The 24,212-nt window shown below is 34.6% G+C and overlaps 1 protein-coding gene across 1 annotated transcript; it reads right to left on the bottom strand.

Annotated features, from left to right (window-relative positions):
* Nucleotides 1-23,482, bottom strand: LOC145603717 (protein GLUTELIN PRECURSOR ACCUMULATION 3-like). Its single transcript, XM_081659683.1, has 16 exons — nt 23,325-23,482; nt 23,107-23,204; nt 20,766-20,904; nt 20,662-20,690; nt 20,401-20,497; nt 20,275-20,330; nt 20,057-20,164; nt 18,719-18,772; nt 17,829-17,920; nt 12,638-12,722; nt 8,391-8,543; nt 7,629-7,729; nt 3,948-4,127; nt 3,712-3,824; nt 2,357-2,456; nt 1-423 (listed from the first exon to the last, which is right to left on the bottom strand). Exons 1-16 carry the CDS (start codon nt 23,402-23,404, stop codon nt 364-366), a joined length of 1,545 nt encoding a protein of 514 aa, XP_081515809.1. The 5' UTR covers nt 23,405-23,482; the 3' UTR covers nt 1-363.
* Nucleotides 23,483-24,212: the final 730 nt, after the last annotated feature.

Raw genomic sequence — 24,212 nt, 5'->3', positions numbered from 1 at the left:
TTGCCTCAATGCACATTATTTGTTCCTATTGCATATCATCAAAAGAATAAATTACAGATATTCAATTCATCAAGTTCACTGAGTAAAGTTTCGATGGATTCATTGTATAAAAGAAAAGGACATCAAAAGTAGTTATAAACCATGTGGGTGCTCGATCACCATGGTGCTCTAACCATTCCGACTGAGGTCGGAGATGGCTTCTAATCTCTTCCGGTTTCAAGGAACTACTACTACCTCCAGGAGGACAACACTGTAATACCTTCGACTGATGATAGCACAAAAATTTAACTGGTATTGACCTGAGATGCCAAAAGCTACTCTGAATTCATTCTTTGATTTCAAATTAGGTACCTACAACCAATATTAATCACCCAGAAGCTCTTTGTATTCTTCCAGCAACTTCGGGATATCATCCATTTGCAACTTGAAAAATAGTAAAGATAACTATTACTAGCAAATCATCATAAAATTTCTAATCACACTTAACAAAGTACTTCTGAATCAACTTCATGTAGAATCATTTTAGTTTTATAAGGATAATTAATCCAAGAATCTTACAGTAATTTATTGTTGAATGAACTCATTCATCAACTACTGCTTCTAATTTTTGAATATTATATCAAGAAAAACAAGTTAAGGCAGAAAGAGTATTTAGAGTAGTCTTAGAGTTTATAATAAAGAAACATTAACCCAAAGATAATTGTTAAGAGTAAACAAGCTTGATGACAATAGACAATTTTGTAAAAAATATTTGCAGAACTAGCGACAAGTACCGGGTAGAAACAATTTTTTTTCAATTAAAAATTACAAAAATTAACATTTTAAAGGGCAAGATACAAGATCTGGTCTCTCCTGAGGATATTAAGGATGATTTCAGTCGCAAATCTTTGAGTCTCCCAGTCTAACTTTGCATTATTCGAGACATTTTTTTTGTTTTTTTTTTGTTTTTGTTTATATATATATATATATGGGGAGGCTCTTGTGAGAATTTTTCTTATGTGAGAACACTTTTTATGTTCTAAATTTTTACTCGTATGTTTTAAAGTTTAAATCTGATGTTCTAAACTTTTCCCCAGGTGTTCTAAATTAAATCAGATGTTCTAAATTAGTACTCACATGTTCTAAACCATAAATTAGTTAAGTTAGATGTTATAAATTTCGAATGACTTATTCCGAAATTTTAACTTATATGTTCTAAATTTTAAAATGTGCGTGTGTTCTAAAATTTTTTGTTATATGTTCTAAATTCGAAAGCATATGTTCCAATTTTTACTCGCATGTTATATATTTTTACTTATATGTTCAATATTTTTACTCTCAATTGCCTCAAAGTCATTTGTCAATTGTCCTAAATACTCTAAGGTCCTGTTTTCAATAACCTTTTTTTGACCAAATATTGATCCAGCTGGTATAGGAAGAGGCTTTCTTGGTTCAATACGAACGACTGAGGAATCGACCTTTGGTGGGGGTCTGTAGAACGTGTGAATTTAAAAATTATTACTCACACACATGTTCAAAATTATTAGCCATATGTTTTAAATTTAAATTTAAGTCGCATGTTCTAAATTTTTAATCGTATGTTCTAAATTTTTACTCACGTGTTCTAAATTATACATCAGTTCTCATATAAGTATGAATTTTCACATATGAACCTATTCTCATATATATATATATATATATATATATATATATATATATATATATATATATATATATATATATATATATATATTTTGGAAACAGAGATTAAAAGAAATTTGGTTAATTGGTGATTGTCCATTGAAGTTGTTTATTACCTAAAAACAAGAAATAAAAGCTTCAATTTTAGATGACGCATGGGTTTCCTTGACTGAGGGACAAAAGAATGGTTCGGACAAAGAAAGAGGATAGGCATTAGAGCTGGTGGTTGTATAGCAGTCAAGTAGTAATGTTGATGGTGGTAAAGGTGAGGGACGGTTGTGCTTAGAAGACTGCAGGAACTTAGTGGTTAAGGAAGAAGGCATTTAGTTGGTGGCTGGATTTAGAGAAGGAAAACTAAAGTAATTTATCTACTGCTGGGGGTCTTCTTCAATTGAATGATCTTTTTCTTTCCTTTTAAGATTTCTCCCTAATCCCTACCCACCAAACAAACGGACCCTTGCTAGTAGAGAGTGAAATTTCAAATATTTTTATAACAAATATAGAAAAATGATACATCCTTACACAGAAACAGACTCGACTTAGATGATTAATAAGTATTCCAAACTAAAATAGACCACATGAAATTTTTTTTTTTTTTTCATTTTATTTATGACTTCGTAACAATATTGACTATAATCACATTCTGAAAAAAAAAAACGTAAAGTCATTCTCATACCTGAGAAGCATCTTTGATATGATAGAACCGGTAGGCAACAGAACATCCAGTGGAGACAAACCCCAGCGATGCTGGATTATATTCAGAGCTTATACTGTCCCTGCGACAGCCAAAAAACAATACATGCAAATACGGTTAAAAAAAAAGGCATAAATTGCTATGCAATAAGAGAACAGAATAAAATACCAACTTAATTCAGCCCCTTTTCCCAAAACAACCTATCTTTTACACCGATATAGACTATCCTTTTAACCTTCCTTTCCCCTCAGGCTTCCTGGCCGCACCGACCACCCTCACCAACCCCCCTTTTATTTATCACCCATGCCATCCTCTCTCTCTCTCCTCCACCACTCTGCTTTATTCCTCCTCCCAATCCCTCCAAAACATCACCTCTTTCACAGTTCCACCTTCCGCCACCAATCATTGTTGTTCTAACACAGCTAAAAGTATATGAAAGGATAAATTTGTAATTAACATCCTTTAAAAAGCACTATAAGCAAGTTACCTTTTACACTTTTTTTTATTAAGTTAGAGCCTTTTATAACACCTTTTTTTTATCATTAAAAAACAAAATATATATGAAATAAACGAGGAGGCTGCTCATTCACAAAATGAGGGCCGAGGGCATAAAATATTCCTACCCATCTACAAAATCCATTATTTGCATCTAGGATTTAATTTTACAGCACACTTAATTGTAAGAAAACTCACGCACCTCTATGTGTACCCGGGTGTATATAAAAGTTGTTGATATAGATTAAAAAGTAAAAAGATCGAATTTAATCAAAATATTCTGTTTTCTGGAAAATAGGACTGTCATTTCTCTCTCAAAAAAAAAAAAAAAAAAAAGGATTGTCATCAATGTAAATATTATATCAACAAAAATGCCAGATTATAATAAAATATTTGTAAATAAATCAATCCAACAAAGCATTAATCCCATAAGTGGAGTCGGCTAATCAATCAATAACTATAAATAAAATTATAAAATATGCCTGGTTTATTTTAGGAAGTCAGAACTATGAAATTATATGCAATTTTTATATAAATCAATGTTAAACTGTTAAAGTAGATAAAGTAAATTAGACGTAGGATTTTAGGAGATACTTTCGATCCACTTATCATCAACAGTTTGTTGCTTTTGTTTATCCCACTTTTCCTAGTTTATATATCTCTCCTTACCATGTATCAAAAAATTCAGACACCCAACACAAAAAGGAAAGAAACTTTAACCAAATTACCATCAACTGTGTCGTGATATATTTAGCTAAATTTTTCCTGAAGTATAAGATCTAAGAAACTAAATGATCATAATTCAGCAAACCAAAAAAAAAAAAAAAAAAAGAAGGCCTTACAGACGATGATGATTAATCAAGCGTTGATAGTCACGAAGCAAGGGCCCAAGCTGTCGGAACTCAATGAAGTTAGGCTCAGTGTTCCTCCAGTAATCACGAAGCAACTGAAGTGCCTATTTGCTCCAAATTATTATTATTGTAAGTACAACAGAAATTGAGTTAACTACATAGACTAAGCAACAATGTCAGCTTTTCAAATTTATATCTTTTCTCATAGCCAAATGTAGCAAATTTACCTGATTAAGTGAAATTGCATCATTACTAGACATGCTTCCTTCCATGAACTTTAAGGCTAACTCATGTAGTTCCTTGTCATTTGATTCATCCAAAATCTGATGTTCAGATCTAGAAAATGAAGAAAAAGATTTGAATCTTTTTTGTAGTTCTGAGATTGCAGACTCTTGATGTAGATTTTCCTACAAATTCAAATTCAACACAATCAAGTAGGATCACAATAAACTGGTACAAATGTACAATTGACTGAAGATCGGAAGTGTTATCGGTAAAACCGAATGCTAGGCCTTTTCTCACTACAGCAAGCAGACCTTCAACTTAGAGCTACAAAACTGAAATTTCGATAACCATGCTTTTATCAAAATGACAAATTCATATTTTTTAGGATTATCAACCGAGTGCTTCTACTTAATTACTTGTAGCAATATAATCGAAGAACTCAAGAAAGGGACAAATTATGTAATTAAAATTCCTGTTAGGAGGAGAGACTAGAGAGTAAGAGAGTCCTTATAAGCAAGCTATTGAGTTCCACAAGGTGGGGTGGAGATGATAAATTATGAAATAAAGGTTGACATTGATGAAAGAAAGTAAAAGTTAGTACTCCGTAGAACTTAAACCTTGTTTGGTTGCATTTCAATGAATATGGGGAAAATACAAATACATGGGAAATGTGTTTAGGAGTAGTTGTTTGGTTAGCACAAATGTAGGAAGTGAAAATTCCTAAGAAATTTGGAATTCCTACAAAACATGAGAATTAATTTCCCAAACCTTACCTTGGTCACTCAAACTTCCCACATGTATTTTGGATGAAATTACATTATTGTCCTCAAAATTTTGGGAAAGTAGTTCAAGTTATAATAATACATGGGCATTACATAAGTTAACCAAACAAAACATAAAAAACTAATTCATGGGAATTACAATTTCCTATATATCAACCAAATACAATTTTAGTATTTCCTAGGCAATAAAATTTCCCATGTATTATAACTTCCTATAGGCATTTAATTCCCATATGCAACCAAACGAGGCCTTAGAGACATAGATGAAATCTGAAAGTGACTAGGAAATTAATAACAATACAATTAAAACACAATCAAATCGATCTTGTGCTCAAATGCTTTTTCACAGATTATAGTGTTTACGTTCTAATATAAGAGGGCTAGATACTTATTTCACCTAAGGCCCTGAAAAGGTCAAAAATGAAATGTCAACAAAGATCTGCAAATTCAATCGACAAATAGATAAACTATCACAAAAGGCACCATTCTATATAATATCGGCATAAATCAACAGGAAGTTTATACTCAAATATGCATCATATAATTGGAACTTGTTATGAGAAGGTAGCAATTGAAACAAGAAAATTATATATGGTGTACCTATCAAACAAACATTTAGTTTCATGAAATAATGCAACCTAGTACATCTGTTGTCTTCACTGATCACAACCAGCCATTCCCTAGCTAGCATGATAAGAACATCATGCATGTTGTTTACTGAGGAGAATTTACAAGATCAAAACCTACCAGTTCCTTGATCTTAGGTCAGGTAATATACTGTTTCAGCTCACTATACCAAACCATATTCAATGTGTGATGCATCTAAATATGTAATACACCATTGCATCAAAAATATATGTAATACACCAAAGTAGGTATGACCTATAAAAATGCAATCCTATTAAGGTTGTATCTTTGCTTTATACTCCCTCTGAGTGAAGTACTTACAGATTGTATGATTTGGGTAAGTAAAAAGATCTATTGGTGGTAAAGAAACAATTTGAAGGTGATTAATGCCATAATCCTTTCAACTTTCAAACAACCACATATTCTATGCACATCCAAGCTGAAAATGCATTGATACAGCACCATAAAATCAACACCCTCTATAATTTAAACAGAAACAATACTAATAGAGAACTTTGGATACTACTGCTACCAATAGATACATCCAAACTTTTTCCAATGATGTTAATTTGACAGTTGCTACCAGCGAAAGCACCTAGCGTCACATTTGCTACCTGCTTATTTTTTATTTTACTTTACTACCAACCAAATTCCTTAACTATATATTTTACTATTAGTTTTAAAAGGCGCAAGACGCACCAAGGCGCAAATGGTCCTTGCAGCCTAGGCGCGAGGCGCAAGGCGAAGGCACGCGCCTTTTATGCAAGGCGCATGTAATTATTTATTTATTAATCTCAATCATTTTTTACTTTGATTGTACTTAATACCAATTAAAAGATTCATAATAAATTAAATAATGATATATGTAAAGTTAAGGTAGTCTGAATTAGAAAAAATGTCCACCATTCTTCAATTTATAACTCAAATCTTAGTTATTTTCCTTGAGGCGCAAAGGTGCACGTTACCAAAGGCGCTTTGAGGCGCACGAGCTGCACGCCTTCCGTAGGTGACTGAGCCTCGCCTAGCTTAAGCCCATTTCCCAGAGCAAGGCGCGCTTTTTAAAACCAAGCTTTCACTACCAGATAACGGTTTTTGTCAATGTTGATGTTAAGTGGGACCCAATTTATCCATCACCACACCAATTTATTAAACTACACCACACTAACCATTCACCAACACTCCTCTGCTCCCAGCTCCTCATGCAAAGACCTCACAAACCCCTGCCAACCGCACCTCCAGCATCACCACCATTCACACAATCAGCGACATCACATCAAACCGGCATCACCAAGCTCAGCCCACACTTCAACCCCACCGCAACATTGCAGCAAGCACCGCCTAAACCAACAATCCTGCCTGTAGCACCACCACAAGAAGTCGCGCTCCACTAGCAGCTCCTTACCACCATCAATGGAAGCCGAGTAACATCGCTGCAATTGATACAAGATGAATGCCCCCACTGATACAAGATGAATGCTTGGACTCTGTCTCCGAATACACGTCGCTACAATTGAAAAAAAATTCCCCCTTTCCAAAACCCTAATCGCTTCAATTGTGATTCAATTTCAATCAAAATCCTCTATCAAATCACTTCAATGGATCTTCAATCCATTTTCGATGCTACAGTGCTACGAACCGAGTTCGAAAATGCCGGAATCAACCTTCAATTCATCCCTCTGATTTGGAAGTAAGTATACCAATTTCTTCTCTTATTTTGTGATTTCGCAGAATCCCAATTGTAAATGGGAAGAAATTCCGTCATTGCCTGATGCTGCTTGTTCTTGCCTTACAAGCAGAGTGGGAAAGGGGAGGGGTGGGGTCGCTGGCGCCGAGAGATCATTTAGGCCCGGTAGCCGGCATGGAGGAGAGGGGTGGCTGATGGGGCTGCAGAGTGGCTGGGATATTTTTTGATTTTTTTTTTAAGTTTTTTATTTTTTTAAATAAATTTAATCATTATTTAATGATAAATGGGCCATACCTAACGGATTCTGTTAAGCGGTAGCAAAAGCTATCACTTATAACTTTTGGAGGTAGCAAAGTAAAATAAAAAATAAAACAGGTAGCAAATGTGACACAAGGTGCTTACCCAGGTAGCAAATGTCAAATTTTCCTTAATTTAAGACTCTTTGGTGACACTCACAAAAAATATTTTTTTATAAAACGCCAATTGTAAAGGCAGAAGACCAATTATTATACTCTATAATAAATTTTAAAAACAAGCCCCAACTCATCAGTTTTAAAAGTCAGCATGGAATAAGAAGATGTGCATTATACCTTCAGTACATTCGGCAATGATGAATCTGACGCAGCTACTTTTTTGTCTTCATGAAGTTGTTTGGGCAAAGATGGGGTTGACCTCTTTGAAATGGGATCATCTAGGCAGAAAACATAACAAGCCATTTAATTAGCAAGATTTTTAAATTATGGACTCAAAACACTCTTTAGAACTAATTTCAATATAAAAAAATTTCAATATTTTCATATGCTCATTATGTGTGATAGTGTACCTTAACAAAAAAGAAGTAAAGCACAATCTAGCCTCTTCACACGGCAACAGAGACATATTGGTGCCTTTCGGGCACTAGATTTCAAAAGATGAACGGCAAGATTCAGGGTATTAAAACACTAAATGGATCTCTAAATGAAGATTACAAACAATGCTGCACCCAGATCTACAATTTCATTACATAGACAGTACCATACAAGAAAATGAAGCACATTGTATATCCAGGTCTCACCAAGATGGCTATTAGGTTAAATGTTTTGAAGAGGCAATACAGGAGAGGAACTATCATATACACCTACAGGGAAATTTTGGGACTTCAGCTAGGCGTTACATGAATGATCAAACTTAAGTATTGACATGTAGAAGTTTCCTTTTATAAAGAAGAGAAACTACATATAAACTGAATATTTTAATTAAATGTTACAGAAATCATATACTCTGGATATTGCTGCAAATTTTTAGGAGTGAGCAGCAACTGTTCGAAATTGACAAGGACCTAAAATCGAGACACTAATTAGAAAATAGAATACCTTCGGGAACCAGCCACCAAATATCACCAAAAGTGGATTTCCCATCAAAGCCACCAAATAACAAATAGCGTGAACTAATTAACGTCATGGAATGATATGCTCTTGCTGGTGGGCACTCATTGCTAGTAGGCAGTTGTTTCCACTGAACAGACACTAACCATGCATAAATAAACAAAATTAAGTTGATGTCAGAGGAAACATAAAATTCAGTAGCATAGATGCGTCATACATCAGCTTGTACAGAGTATTATTTAAAAAAAAGCATCTACCTAAGTAGAAAGTAATGAAAACAAACAGATAAATACATAAAATATAATAATTGCACAAAACCAAGACAATTAGATGACATAAAACATACAATCATAGAAAAAGACCACAAATAGGGAACTAGTAACCTGTATAAGTCTAAGAAAGACTTACAAGTTGAAATAAAACACACACACAATAAATGATTTTTTACAACTAAACAGAATTCTAAGCATGATACATGAAGCATGTCTCCAAAAATCAATGAATTCATATAAATCATGACTAATGAAGTTAGCTCAATAGGACATCTATAACAGAGGTATCCTACCTAGCACTTGTCACCAAAGCTAAGCATGGATAAAGGCATGCTGCAAGGTCTACACACTAGAAGGGTACTCATTAGTAGGATGAGGGATTGTAAGCAATGAATAAAAAGGCTCAAGTTGCACTAAGATAGGGATCATTATATCCCTTTTTGTGCCTCAGTGAGCAGAATAGAGTGAGGCAAGCTTTATAAGAGTTAAAATCTGGTGCGCACTTCATGAGCCTATCAGTGAACCTTAGAGAAGTTGTGTGATCAGGGGCACATCATTGATATTGGAACATCTAGATAGGAAAAAAAAAAAAAAACAAAACAAAACAAAAAAATCACCCTTACCACTAAGCGTATATATATTGATAATAAGTTATTCACATCCTTAGCTCAGTAATTGTGAAGGAGGATATTTGCTTTAGACCTTGGTTTGGAAAAGAAAATAAGATATGGCTAGCTAAAACAAATACCATAATCATAAAAATAAAATAAATTGGGACTCTAGTAAGACTTATCATTATTTAACTATGATTATAGACCACTTATATGACTCATTTAACCATTAATTTAGTCTAATCTCGCTTCTTTATCACCTTTTCTTGTAGTTTTGGCCTATTTTCTTAATCTCTTACCTCTTCTTGGTCTTTGGTTATAATTACATGATTTTGGATTATTTTATACTAGTTTCACCTCTAATCTTGCTCTCATCTCTTCTTGTGATCCCACCACATCTTTTACATCGATCACACATGATGAAATCATGAGCATTTTGTGTATTGTAGGCCACTAAAGGAGAGATTGAGATATCTTAGCCACCGTATTGGTTACCCCACCATGCCCCCCACAAGGCAAGGAGTGACAATGGTCCAAGACTCTTGATCTCATGATCGGCACACACAGAGAATCCCATCACCCCACTTTTTGAATAAATATGGATCATTCCAATAGTGTCTCCTAATTCCTTACAAAAATCTTATCTTGCATTGAAATGAATGCCCAAAACGAATTACCCCACTAGCAAGATAGTTGGCAATATCCGTAAGGCGTTAACTGACGCTTCTTCTCTCTCATCTCAATATCAAAGAAGGGCGACCCAACAAATAAGGCAAGGCTTAGCATCCCAGCATGATCTATGAGCAAGTAAGATGGGATCTAATTTTTTTCAATTGCAAACACAACTGCCAGCATTTCCCCTTTAGAGGTAGTATATTTATGTTGAGCATCATAAAGAGTCCTACTACTATAGCAAATGGCATACAACCTTCCCTCTGTCCTTTGACCTAGAACGACACCAACTGCGAAATCACACATTAGTTTAAATGGCAAGTCCCAATTAGGAGCTTCCACAATAAGTGTTTTGAAAAATGCTTCTTCGAGTGTGTTATAAGGCCTTTAAACAATTTTATCAAAATCAAAAATTCAACACCATTTTGAAGGAGTTTGGTCGAGGGTTTTGCTATATATTGATAAATCTTTGATAAAGTAAAAACCAGCATGCCCGAAAAGCCACGTATCCCGGTGATGGAGGTAGATGGGGGTAACTTGGCAATTGTAGACACCTTGGCGGCTTGGCCGGATCAACTTCAATCCCATTTTTTGACACTTTATGCCCTATGACAATGCCTTCCTCGACAATAAAATGACACTTTCCCAATTTAAGACATGACTCATCTCTTGAGCACTCTCACAAGTTAGCAAGACACGTATCAAAAGACGAGCCACCAACACTAAAGTCATCCATAAATACTTCTTCCTTTAGCATTTTGGAGAAGACCGATGTCATGCACTTTTGAAATATTGATGAGACATTGCATAGACCAAAGGGCATACTTTGGTATGCGACATATAGATATGTGAAGGTAGTTTTCTCTTGGTCCCAAATGTTCTCCAAGAGCGCAACATTTGTATTGAGGAAGTAGGGTAGGTTACGAAACCAAAATTTGATGCATCTGTTTCTTGCAAATCAGTCAACTACCAGCTAAAATTCTTGACTTGCCAGCTTGATGACAACGGCAACATGAGTGTTGTGAGTCTATTTAACTACTACTTCCTCCGTTCTTTTTTACTTGACCTAGTTTGGCTTTTACACTATTCACATTCTTTCGTCATTTGTGAATCATATATAAGGAAAAACATATTCATGTGGTATCTTATTAAAATTGTTTTAATAAACAATATTACATTATCTAATTTTTAGTTATTGAGAATTAAAGAATAAAGGAATTATTTATTTGTTTTAGAACACCTCTTGGTTCTTCAAGGGAGTTCTATTAACACGACATGCATCAGATCATCTACCATTAGAAAGCTCCTTTCCTAACCATGCTGGCATTTTTTGATAGAAAAATGATAGGATCTTTTGAAAATGGTCTAGAATTTTGTCTCTTCATTGAATTAAGGTTGAATAATTAGCATCATGTTGTATTCATGCTTCCAGGCCTTTCCTTGAGAGATGAAGGATGACTATCTAAACTTGTTTATGATATTAGACATCCTAGTCTTCCCTCACTGCAACATACTCCCTTTAGATGACTAAGAAATCATCTATTAAAAAGCACACAAAGATTTACTGAAAGAAGAATTACAAGCTTTAATGATAAATAAAAACCACCCCAATTATAAATGCTCAATGCGCATTGTCATCATGCAAATCATTATCTTTTTAATGTGTCAACACGCATCCTGTAGACATTTTGTACACTCAACGAACTTTAAGGTTTTTGATATAATAGCATGAGGAGAAACTAAATGATCCAATCACATATAGATAAAGCATCATAAGTGAAAAGAGAATATAAGCTTTAGTTATCATCAAGTCAAATACTAATGAATGCCTAATCCTTTTCTTTCTTTCTTTTTTATATCAAACACTAAATGATGCCATTTGGCCCAGGGGCGGATGCAATACACACCAAGGGTATGCAAGTGCATACCTGGTGGAAAACAAGTCATAACGCGAAAGGGTGGGTAAAAGGGCAAGTTTGTAAATTGTACATTTTTACTATACAATTGTATTGAATTTTAATTAATTTTTTTAAAAATGTTTTATATATCTTGTACTTAGTACGGTACTAGATTAAATCTCGTGCGATGCACATTTGTTAAATTATTATAATGACAAGAATTTTACCCTATGTTACTTGGACTTGGGTACCCATGTCCAACATGGGTACGTGTCCAAGTGTCCGACTCGGCTATTTTGTGAAAAAATTTCATGATTTTGAAGTAAAAGTGAAGTGTCTGGTGTCATACCCATGCACGAATGTCGAGGGTCCGACACTGGTATGTGAGGTGAAATGAAGAGTCTGAGTAACATAGATTTTACCAAACAAAATTGATATAAAATATTATGAAAAGACTCATATTAAAAAGTAGGAATATATGTGAAAGAAAATAATTAAATACTTCATATGTAATAGTTATAATGGGCAATTTGATATTTAAAGAAGGTTATTTTAGAAATTTTTAAAAGGTTTTATATATCTTGTACTTAGTATTGAATAACTTAGTAACTTATAATAAACTTTTGTTGCTTAGAATTATACGATGGTTTATCGTGTTCAAATGTTATAATTGTGCACACCGTGCTTTGAATTCTGAATACGCCACTGATTCAGCCATTCCTACTTGGACATAAAACATTTTTTTTTTTACTAAGACAATTACTAGTATGCAAAGCACTCACCTCTGTCTAGGATGATGCAGTCATTGTAGTAAATATCATAACGACTAAGCCAGCCACCCGTCCCGTGCCCTCCAAATAATAATAGCTGATATAACACAAACAAACAAATCATACCAGTAAGCTTCATAGTTTAAGCAAATGAAGAGTAACATAATAACAATACATTAAATTGCATACCCTCTAACAACCTTTCAAAGAAATAACACAAGAAACTATTTCAAGGGGCACATCATCAAATACAAAAGTATGCAAGAATTCCATGTGAATAATGATAAACTTCCTTTATTTTTTACTTACATATAACACTTCTCATTTTACGCTTCTCGATCCATCATTTTAATCACTAGTATCTTGAATTACCAGTTTGTATAAATCAGACAAATTTTCATATTATGAACGTATAAAATCGATATTAATCTAACAAGATCACACATGACTATATTTTTCCTTAACTATATAAATCATCACAACTTTAATGATGCTAAGATAGTTGTCATTGGCAAAACCAATTTCAAACACCAAACATAAGCCAATACTAAAAGTCACATAGGATGCCATTTGAGATTTAGAAAATTCTTATATAATTGTAGCATATATACAATTAATGATGTAATAATTTGTCCATTACTCTTGGAACACAGCAAAGTATTCTTGATTTTTTTTTTTTTCCTCCCTTCTATAAAAGAGGCAAATGAGTATAATAAGCATTTGCAAAGCTGCCTGAATAATCACTTTAATTTTCAGACAAGTGCAAGGCATAATTAAAACTTGGAATTAGCATCAAAGTAACCACAAGGACACACTGTTTGTTGGAAGGTATGTGCCGTTTTTGTTGAGATTAAGCAGCATATACAGACTAAGGTGCATGATTCAATCTTATCCCTATATCAGAACACATAGAGCGCAGCTGATCCTAAGGATTAAGTTTTTTAAGCATCTTATAAGCAATAGCAGTTTTATTTTGATATCTCCATCATTTAAGCCAAGAGACAAGGCAGTATACGGAATTGAAAGCTAAAGGAGTCAACTAAGTTGACACTCCGCCCATGTCTTACATCATTGTAATACCCAACCTTTTTAAAAAGATCGAGATAACTCTTGTGATTAGTGTTTGGACAAATTATACCCCCTAAAATGTTTATTTACTTTTTTTTTTTTTTTTTTTTGAAACAAAATGTTTATTTACCTATGTGCTCTTGTTAAATTAACACACAAAAAATATAAAGTTGGAACCTTGCATGATTTTCAAAATTATAAAATAAATTATTAGTAGAAAATTTTGAATTTTGCTACCTTGAAAATGGACCTAATTGAATTTTCGCACCTGTTTAAAACTTTTTTTTTATTTTGGTACCCATCAAATTTAAAAAATATAGTTTTTGGTACCTCCGTTCATGTTCCGTTAAGTTTTCCGTTAGTGGAGTCCTGCCACCTTCTAGCCACCCCTTAGCCACGTAGCAACCAGGCACGCAGCCACCTCATCTCGCCACCACACCACCACCACCAAAACTAACCCCTTGCACGCAACCACCTCCAATTCGCACCAGCTCCGCTCCATCACACCACCACGACCAAAACTACCCCCGCAACACGCAGCAGCCATCCCCCGCAAAACAACCATCATCACCGACCATATCCTCCACCGCCGCACACAATAGCTAGCCCACGAAACCCTAATACCCACCTGAAACAACCTAGAAAACCACCTGTTTTCTGGGTTGTTTAAAAACCCTAAACGGGTTTGGTTTTACGGGTTGTTTCAGGGTTTTGGGGGCCGCGTGAAAAGGGGAGGGTGGTTGTTTCGGGGAAGGAAGGGGCAGGCGAACAGGGGAGGGGGTTGTTTCGGCGAGCGATGGTTGTTTGGAGGGCTATTACGGCTGAGATCGGAGAAGGGAAAGGGAGGAGGTGGGCTCGCCGGCGCCGAGGGAATATTTGGGCACCGACAGTCGGCACGGGGAGGGGGAAGGGTGGCTGACGGGGAGGGTTTTCGAGGTACCAGAAATCAAAATTTCCTTATTAGTAAGAAGAAGGAATTACAAAATAAATTAAAAAAATAAAAAATAAAATAAATAAAATAAAAAAAACTAGCAGAAAAATTATGTATGTGTTGGTAATATCAATGCTTTTCATATATAAAGGTTCTTGCTACATGTATTGATGTATATCGTGTGATTTACATACACACAATATGCAAAAGTGACACTAAATGTTGATTCCTAGGTGAAATACTCAAATTACATACTTCCCCCGCTCTTTTAATATTGCACCATAAGAGATGGAATATTTTTTGGTAGTGGGTAAAAGGAAGATAGAGAAAGGTAAAAGTACAAAATTACCCATGTGATTATGAACATAAGCTAAAGAATCAAGTTATTAAAGGTAACGGTATATAGAGTATTTGTAGTGTGAACACAAACATTTTCTTTCCTAAAATGGATACGGTGCAATATTTGTGAAAGTTCCTTAAAAGGCAAGTAGTATAATATTTAAAAAAATCAGAGGAATATAATAAAATAAAGGTACATAAGAATTTGACTCAATTATACAAAATAAAACAAGTAGTTAAGTACTATGTTACTCAGACTCTTCATTTTACCTCAAGTACCCGTGTCGGACCCTCGACCCTCGGACATGGGTATGACACATGGACACTTCATTTTAGTTGAAAATCATAGAATTTTTTCACAAAATAGCCGAGTCGGACACTTGGACACGTACCCGTGTCGGACATGGGTACCCGAGTCCGAGTAACATAGGTTAAGTACACACATTAAGAAACACTAAGCCTAAAATGAAACCAGGAGAAGAGTTTAACCCCATGGTTTTATAGACATTCTCGATACCTTACAACCTTATAGCCAACAGTCCTAATAAGAATATTGTTAAAATCATAATGATCAAGTTAAAGATTGGATATAGATAACTGATCCAAACTCAAAGCACGAAAAGGACAGGAGGATAATCCCTAGCCTAACTCTTGATTTTGACCTAAGTCTCCAATAGCCGTGATTCCAATGGCCATTAGGATTAAAGTAACAATGCATTGTTGGGAAAGAGGGGCAAAAAACACAGCTGTACTTTTGGGTTCAGAATTTAATCTAACAGCTGGGATTCATCAACAAGCTAAGGCACTCCAAAGTAGATCTCTAGTTCATTTTGCCTTCTCTCACCGAGTCACCATGAGAATGTTCCCATGAAAACCCACCCCCAAGTATAACATAAATACATGATAAATGATAATGCTATGGAAATTTTGCATTAAACCACCTTTTATAACCCTATAATTGCAGGAAACCACCTTATAAAAAAATTTTCACAAAAACACACCTTAATCGTAAAATTTTTTGCAATCACACACCTTTTCCCGGAAAATACCCATTGACCTTGTATTCCGAGGTTGACTCGACCATGAGACGCCCTAAAACCGCTAACCCTCCCTTTTCCCCAGCCACCCACTTCACGAAGGTACGAGAATTGGGTTTAGGGCTTGAGGGTTAGGTTTAAGGACGGGAATTGGGAAAAGGAGGGGATGAGGTCGTCGGCGACGAAGGAGGGAGGTGGTCGCCGGCCACTAGAAGTGGGTGGCTGGGGAAAAGGGAGGGTTAGCGGTTTTAGGGCGTCTCATGGTCGAGTCAACCCCTCAAAACCAAGTCAATGGATATTTTCCGGGAAAAGGTGTGTGATTGCAAAAAATTTTACAATTAAGGTGTGTTTTTGCAAAAAAAATTTTATAAGGTGGTTTCTTGCAATTAAAGTGTTATAAAAGGTGGTTTAATGTAAATTTTCCTAATGCTATATGATAACATATCCAATATAACATCCCCGATACTAAATCTTTGCCCCTCTTCATATCTCATCTTCCTCATCAAGAACTTGGGATTGACAAAATGGCAAGAAAACCTATAATTAGTTGCTTTCTCAAAAAAAATAAAAAATAAAATAAAAATTCAAAAGAAGGTAAAATTAAAAGGTCAAAAGCAGCTTAGAAATTTAACAAGAAGACAGGGCATGAAATGTAGATTTGAAACCCAGGAGAATTGACAGGCACAATCTTCAAAAGTACCAAGAACACCTCTATGAATGTAAAATAGTTAATTGTAGATTTGTAGCCTTGTAGGTACTACATGCATACTGCCATTCTCCAAATAAACGCTCATTAAGGACAATATTATCCTCCTTTAATGTATGTTTCCCTCTTATGTGCGTTATAATAATTAAGCTATGAAAGCATCATCTTCAGGATACCACTAAATAAAAATGCACAAACCAGCTGAACAACATACGAATGTAACTACTGGAGATAAAGGCGTAATGCTGGTGAAGTAATGCATTCTTTTCCGAAATCTAGAAAGATGGGTATGAGCTTGGACTAGTGCCTCTGCTTCTTCCAGAATCTTCAAAAGAATACCAATTCCAAAAGCCAGTATTTATAATTAACTGGTACTCTGGTAGCCTTTTATAATAACCTGTGGTTTTAAATTTTCACTAATTCTTAAAACCGGTTGTATTTTTAATTAGCATTTTTCTAGAGTATTACCTAAATACTAGCGGATAATTCTCTTGTTATTTTTCCTGCCTTTATACTTTTACAATCTCCAAATCACACCTTTTGAATGTAAAAAACGTTGGTAATTCGAAAATACACATTGAAATTAATCAAACAAGATCACATATGACTATTTTTCTGAAATGTAAATGACATAAAAATACATGGTTAGCATTCGGACCTTAACATTCAAAGAGGTAGAAGGTAGAACCATAATTAAATAAATAAAAATGAGATAGAGTGCATGTAGGCAATTGATTTCTTAATTACTGTACAATGATCATCTTAATGTGTTGATCACCATCCATCCATTAAATTGGATTATTATAAGATTTTAGGGGGCATAAAATAATGAAGTAGGGGAAGGGTTAAAAGCAATACTTGATAGAGAAAGAGTAGATAGTGATGGTTAGCAAAAGGGATAAATTATTAACAAAAGTGGTAAATAGTTAGCAAAAGGGGAAAGGAAAGTAAACTAAAACAATGGTAATTATGGTAAAGTAACAAAACATCTTTGTTATAATATAATTATATGGAATTTAATTTTGTAGAAGAATAACAACAAAGAAACAAAAATATTAAATTACACCCTTCAAAATTTTAAGCAAGATTAAATACAAAAGACTCATCCAGCTCAGAACTTACGTAGTGCCCTCTGGATGTGACAGAATGACCACATCGGGAGGAAGGTGCCTGTCCAGGAAGCTTCAGTTGGGTCCAACCAGGTGTTTCATTTTCTTCCTTGCACAACAAGGAAAAAAGCCAGGAATAATTTAGCGATGCAGTTATCTAAAGCACTAATGCATGAGATGCCAATAAGATGATTCATATCCAATCAGATTTCACTTAAAAAATACAGAAATATCAATCAAAATGAGGAATGAGCAACTCACCTTAATCTAGATGCATGAGCTAATATAAATACCAAGCTTAGATTAGTGTAATGCAAAGGAGTCAGGTTCGTTTACTTCATGACCAAGTACAATTCCCACCAAGGGCACAACTGCACAGTGGAGCTTCTCCTTCACCCCTACGGCCCTACCTCCTTCCTTCTTTTACTATGCCTAAATCCCACATGACTCACTTGACAGCCTGAGAGAAGCCTCAGCAGTAATTCCATAAGACCTTAGGGCTTACTACTACCTTATCTACCAAAATATGAATTTAAGACTTTAAGTATATGTAGCTTGCTATAGATAAAACTAAATGTTACCTAATATTGCTTTTAGACTGGCACAAACAACAGAAAAACAAATGTCCAATTCTAGAACGAATCACAGAAAGCATTACTTAACATCATTTATTCCTTTTAATTAATAACATTAAGGTAGGGGTTCGCTAATAGAGTACACTAGCCTCTAAAAAGGTAGAGGTGTGCTTAATTAGTTAATCATCCATCCCACAAACTCAAATATGATTATCTTCTATGGCCCCTCATATGATGCCCTTTTATGAGGTTACTTAGCAACAAAGTATGGATGCGTGTCACATGACACTTGCAATTTGGGGAAGTAAAAGAATAATCAACAAGTTACCTTCTTCAATGATCCCCTTTAAAGCCCAAAAATCGCCCACAATTCCGCTGCTTCCTGCAAAAAGTTCATAAATAGGCATTTTTAAGTAACTCCAACAAACCGCAATTACAAAAAGAATCTTCAAAGAAGACAAATGTACTATAAATATATTGTAGTAGGATAAATTTTTTACTTTTGTCCTAAGATTTTCTTTACTGATTCATCTGTAATGTTCCAACAAGCTCTATTGATAGGGATTGTTAGAGAAATATTGGGACCTTTAAGAAACTGAGATAGATATAGTGATGAGAATTGTCAAGGGAACGGCTATATAGACAAAATTGAAACTGGAATACTTTATAGACTTATTGAGTTGCTGCAAATTTGCTTATTTATTTGTTCATTTTTGGAAGGGAAAAAAAAAAAATCAATTATGGTTACTAGTACCCGGAAAAGTAGGCTTTCATTGTTTTAAGATTAGGACATATATACTATTTTTATCCGTTATGGGTACCAACAGTATTAGAACCTCTTTTGACCTGATACCTAATTGGTTTTGGTCCCAAATATTTGCGAAATGGAAACCAACTCTCTTTTGTCACCCCAATAACAATCACCAACTCCGGCTCTGGCTTTGGTGCTAGAACCGACAGTTCCGCAGCGGTTTCAGTTCCAATTCTAGGTACCCTGCTTTTCTTTTCTTATATTTCCTTTTTTTTTTTCTTTTTTTATTGGTTAGCTCACCCAATTAGGTACTTTTTAAAGCATTGCAAATACCAACATTAAGTGTTAGCAAGGAAAAGAGAAGTTCACTTCGAATCACAATCCGGAAGTGGCTCAATGTACAACCTAATCGTTAGTAAACGTGCAGTAACATAATTGCAAGCCTTCACTGAACCACAATTCAATAGCATAAACCTCATAGCAAACTAAGAGAACTAAAAAGGCTCAATCTCCACACAAAAAAATAAAATAAATTACAATAAAACAAATATAATTAAAAAAAATGAAGATTTTTAGGGTCAGAGATTAGAAATAAAGCCACGGGACAAAATCCTCACAGAAAAATACAGAATTTTTAAATAAATAAAAACTAAAATCTTTGAGAAAAGATCTCCTAAGACCCTAACATCACAATTGATATTGAAATTCCATTGGTTGCCTTTTTTATTATTTGTTTACAAAAGCTTCACAAGAACAAATATTAGTCTGCTTAGCACGCCTGAGCAGACTTTTTTCCTGTCCAAAAAAAGTCTTCTCAGGCATGCAAATTTTTTTTTTCCCCACCTTATTCAAAGACAGGAAGTCCTGAGAAGAAAGTACATATCATAGGCAAATGAAGAGAATAATGGATGTTACCTCTTCCCCCGTAAACTAACAGTCGTTTCTCAACCATAGTTGCTGAATGACCACATCTAGCAGGAGGCACTGTTCCCAAGATTGACAGCTCTGTCCACTCAAGAGATACTGTTCATGTGACACAGCACAATAATGCCAACGTCAACAAAAATATTGACAACTTAGCTATAGCCAAAGAAGGTGGGGAGGAAAACCATCGCCACAGAAAAGTGATTTACTTGTGTCCAAAACATACACGTCTGACAGCCACTTTTTACCATCCCAACCACCACACCTACAATAAGGCAGGATTAAATGGCATCACTTAAGTGGCAAATGGACATCAACAAAATATTAAAACGCACATGACAATCTTCTGATTTCCAATAGGTGCGGCAGCAGCAAAATCTCGAGCTGGAGGTAAGTCACCAAAACCTGACAATTCTGACCACTGCCATATATCTGATTGAACCAAATAGTTTCATTAGGAAATGATTAGGCAGTACAAAATTTTAAAAGGGAATACAAACTCTGCTGTCACATGTAAAGCCTGAATCACAATTAATGGGGTAATAAGTAGATAACTAATGCACCAAAGAATCCTAGGATGATTATAAAGACGTTACCTGTGTCCAGTACCCAAAAGTCACCAAGCCTGAAATATAAATGTTCAACATTTAGAAGAATAAAGGAAAATTCGGGCTTGAAACACAAAGCAAAGTGCACAAACCTTTTGGCACCTGAACGCCCACCAAATATAAACATATGGCAGTCGATAGCAACAGCTACATGAAATGCCCTGGGGCTTGGACCAACCTGTCCATCAGAACCACCACCAGTGCACTTAGGCTGAAACCACAGCTTATTCTCTGAATCAGTGAAAAGACAATGTCAAAATAGAACACGAACAGCAGATCTTAATATTCCTTATAAGATGATAACAGAAGCCTCATATACAGATAAAATAAATAAAAAGAATGCCACATTCCACATTTTTAAATATACTTCCTCCATGTGGCTGTCACATTGCACCAACACCTTGAATTTAAAGATTATGCATGATTTTAAGGCCACTTTTAGCTGAACCTTTCAATCTCTTCCCATCACTCAATTAATGCTAGAGAAAATTGAGATTCCCAGCTATATGACATTAGTATTAATGGAAAGGAGACGACTTTTTCAAACTATTACAGTCATATGGAACTAATACTTCCAGCAGAAGGAATAGTTGGTATGACACTGTCATGCATTAAATAAAGCTTTACACAATCATATATTGAATAAAGTATTATCAAATCACTAAGATTTTCATAAGAACAAATTATAATACCATACCAAGTGTTATATGAGCACTAGGCTTCATGAATTCTTTTCTAGAGCTACAACAAACTAAAATAATAAGTACCAAGAGGTGTTTTGCTTGTACCTGATGCACCTTGAGGACTCTTAATAGCAATCACCCATTCACCCCTTGTGCCTCAACGATGCAGATGCATTATTAAACACACTGGTTCCAAAAGATACATGACTTGCCAAGATCACAAAGAGAAAAAGCTATTCTCACCCCCAAGAGTAAAGAAAGAAAATATTTCCTCAAACTGAAACTGATACTTTTTTAGGGAAAATTAGCTGTGTTGTTCAATTATGCCTCTAACAGAATTAGCCCAATTAGGTAGGTAGTAACACAATTCATTAACTTTTTTTTCTTCACTTTTTTTTCCTAGGGAACCCATTGTGTAATAAACTAATCTGAGGGGCATTATGGGTAGTCTAGTATTAATAGGTATTTAGATTAACAGCCTTTAGTTTTATTATAAGTAGAGAGAGAGGGGAAAGGAAGAGGCAGGCAGATTTTTGGAGTGAATCCTTGGGAGAGTTGTAACCTCAAGTCACTATTTTGAGAGTATTAAAGTCGCTAAGAGAGATTGGCAGCCTAAAGTTCCTAGCTTGTACAAACCCTTTGCCTTTTCATCAAAGATTCAACCTTTCTCTCTTTAATTTTCTGTCTTCTTTGTGTGAGTAAAATCACTCAATCGTTAGTCTATTACACAATGCTGACTAAAATTCACCTTTGCATAAGGATAATGGCAGACAATGGACAGAACAACAAATAGAGAGACCTTGGCATATATTTGGGTGTAGACATATAGTTGTTGAACAACTCAACACCGTGCAAGTCAAGATGAAACAGTTGGTCAGATTTTTTGAGGAAATAACGAAAGGACAGTGGTGGTGGTTTTCCCAGATGTCATCAACTACCTTCTCTAAGGCATCAAACTGAAGAAAGTGTGACAAAGATACCAAACTCCATAATCTGTCCGAATTTGAAAGAGACATGGATCCAAACGTTGCTTGGAAGATTCAGAGGGTCTTTTACAGTAAAGATATGGATGATATTAAGAATGCAACCCTTATGTTAAGGACCCTTATGCTAACTGTGAGAGCTGATACTTTTCACTCTTAACTTTTATTTATCAATGAATTTCAACATGTAGGCTATCCATATAAGCAAGGATAACTGGATAAGGACCCCAACCTTGCAACATAAAACCCAAAAGTGTTGAGTTTAGCAAGAAAATATTAAACCCACGTTAAACCTTTTTCACTATCCTTTGCCTCCAAGCTCAACCATAGGCCTACGAGCTACGGTAGCTACGTATGGAGCACTCTCATTACCAACCCAAGATCATAATAATTTAATAACCAAGACAAACATAACTTTTTCAAATATCTTGATATCCCATCTCTTTTCTCTTTCACTATCCTCAACTCAACATCACTAATCTTTATAAATGGTAAATGTTCATAATTAATTCCCAAAACCTTATCATACCATTGGATAGCAATTATTTATAAATAATCGATTACTCACACTCCATATTCAATTTATAATCCACCCTCTATCTACTCTAATTGGCCACATTAAATTAAAAAGTCAGTCGTACAAAAATTCCCACAAAATTAGCTTAATTATCGAAGAAAACAAGCATCTGATAACAATAATTAAATCCCAAAAATAACACCCAATTACAGTATAAAAACAATCAAAAGCAAAGAGAAAAAGAAAGTACCAGCATCATAGACAGTGATGTCATTGAGGAAGCGTTTATCAACCAAACCTCCAAAAATGACGACTTTCGATTTCCCAATATTGACAGCGCTATGCCCACTGATCATATTCAGCAACCCAAAATCCAGAATCAATTAATTGAAATGAAATGCCCAAAAAAAACAAAAAGAGAGAATTCAAGTAGTTGCTTAATTTGATGGAAAATGAATAAGAATGTACCTTCGGGCATGAGGGAGAGTGCCTGCAAAATCAGCAGAAGAAGCTCGAATCCAGTAATGCATTTCTTTCTCTCTAATCATTCTTGCTTACAACGTTTTGCTTATATAAGATATTGCAGTTTTTGTAGTTGCTCCCGTAAATTCCCTGCGCATCCTTCAAAATTGAGATTTGAGATATTACAATTTTCGTCCATAAATTATTCCTCCATTCTATTTTGGTATTCCAAAATTATATTCCTTCATTTTATTTTTAATAAATCACTAGTATGGTGCCCGTACGATGCACGGTTTATAAATCATATAATTAATCTCACAGTAAAAATACAAAAATAATTCAATTAATAATGAAGGGTTCATTTTCACTAACAATTTAATTATTAATGTTGTTTTATTAATAGAAAAATAAATGAATAATACTCCACACAACTATATAATAACAGAAATAGATAGAAACTTTTAAAAAATTCGGGTGTACAATGATTATTGTACATCCATTATAAAGATAGGCTAAAGTGATAAAAAATTACCCCTGAAATGAATAAAAGTTACCTCAATATGCATAAAAGTAACCCAATACAAATAAAAATTATCTACGCTTTATTAGTAAAGAATCACATTTTAAATGATTAAATCAATTATTAGTGATTGAATGTAATTAAATTACCATTATAAAACTTTTCTTGTTGTCTATTTATGTAATTAAATTACCATTATAAATGCATAAAATCAATTGTATTATGTTTAAGGTTACCCAAAAAAAGGCAAAAAGTTACCCTCAAATTAGGTAAAAGTTACCCTTATACTGCTCGATATACGGTAATATTAGTGTAAATCGGGTGTATACAAAAGTTTTCAAGAAAAACTAAATAATTTCTTGACATATCATCCG

The sequence above is a fragment of the Chenopodium album genome, chromosome 22, assembly GCF_948465745.1.
Source record: "Chenopodium album chromosome 22, dcCheAlbu1.1, whole genome shotgun sequence".
In the NCBI taxonomy this organism is placed as follows: domain Eukaryota; kingdom Viridiplantae; phylum Streptophyta; class Magnoliopsida; order Caryophyllales; family Amaranthaceae; genus Chenopodium; species Chenopodium album.
This window is presented reverse-complemented; position numbering and strand designations above follow the sequence as displayed.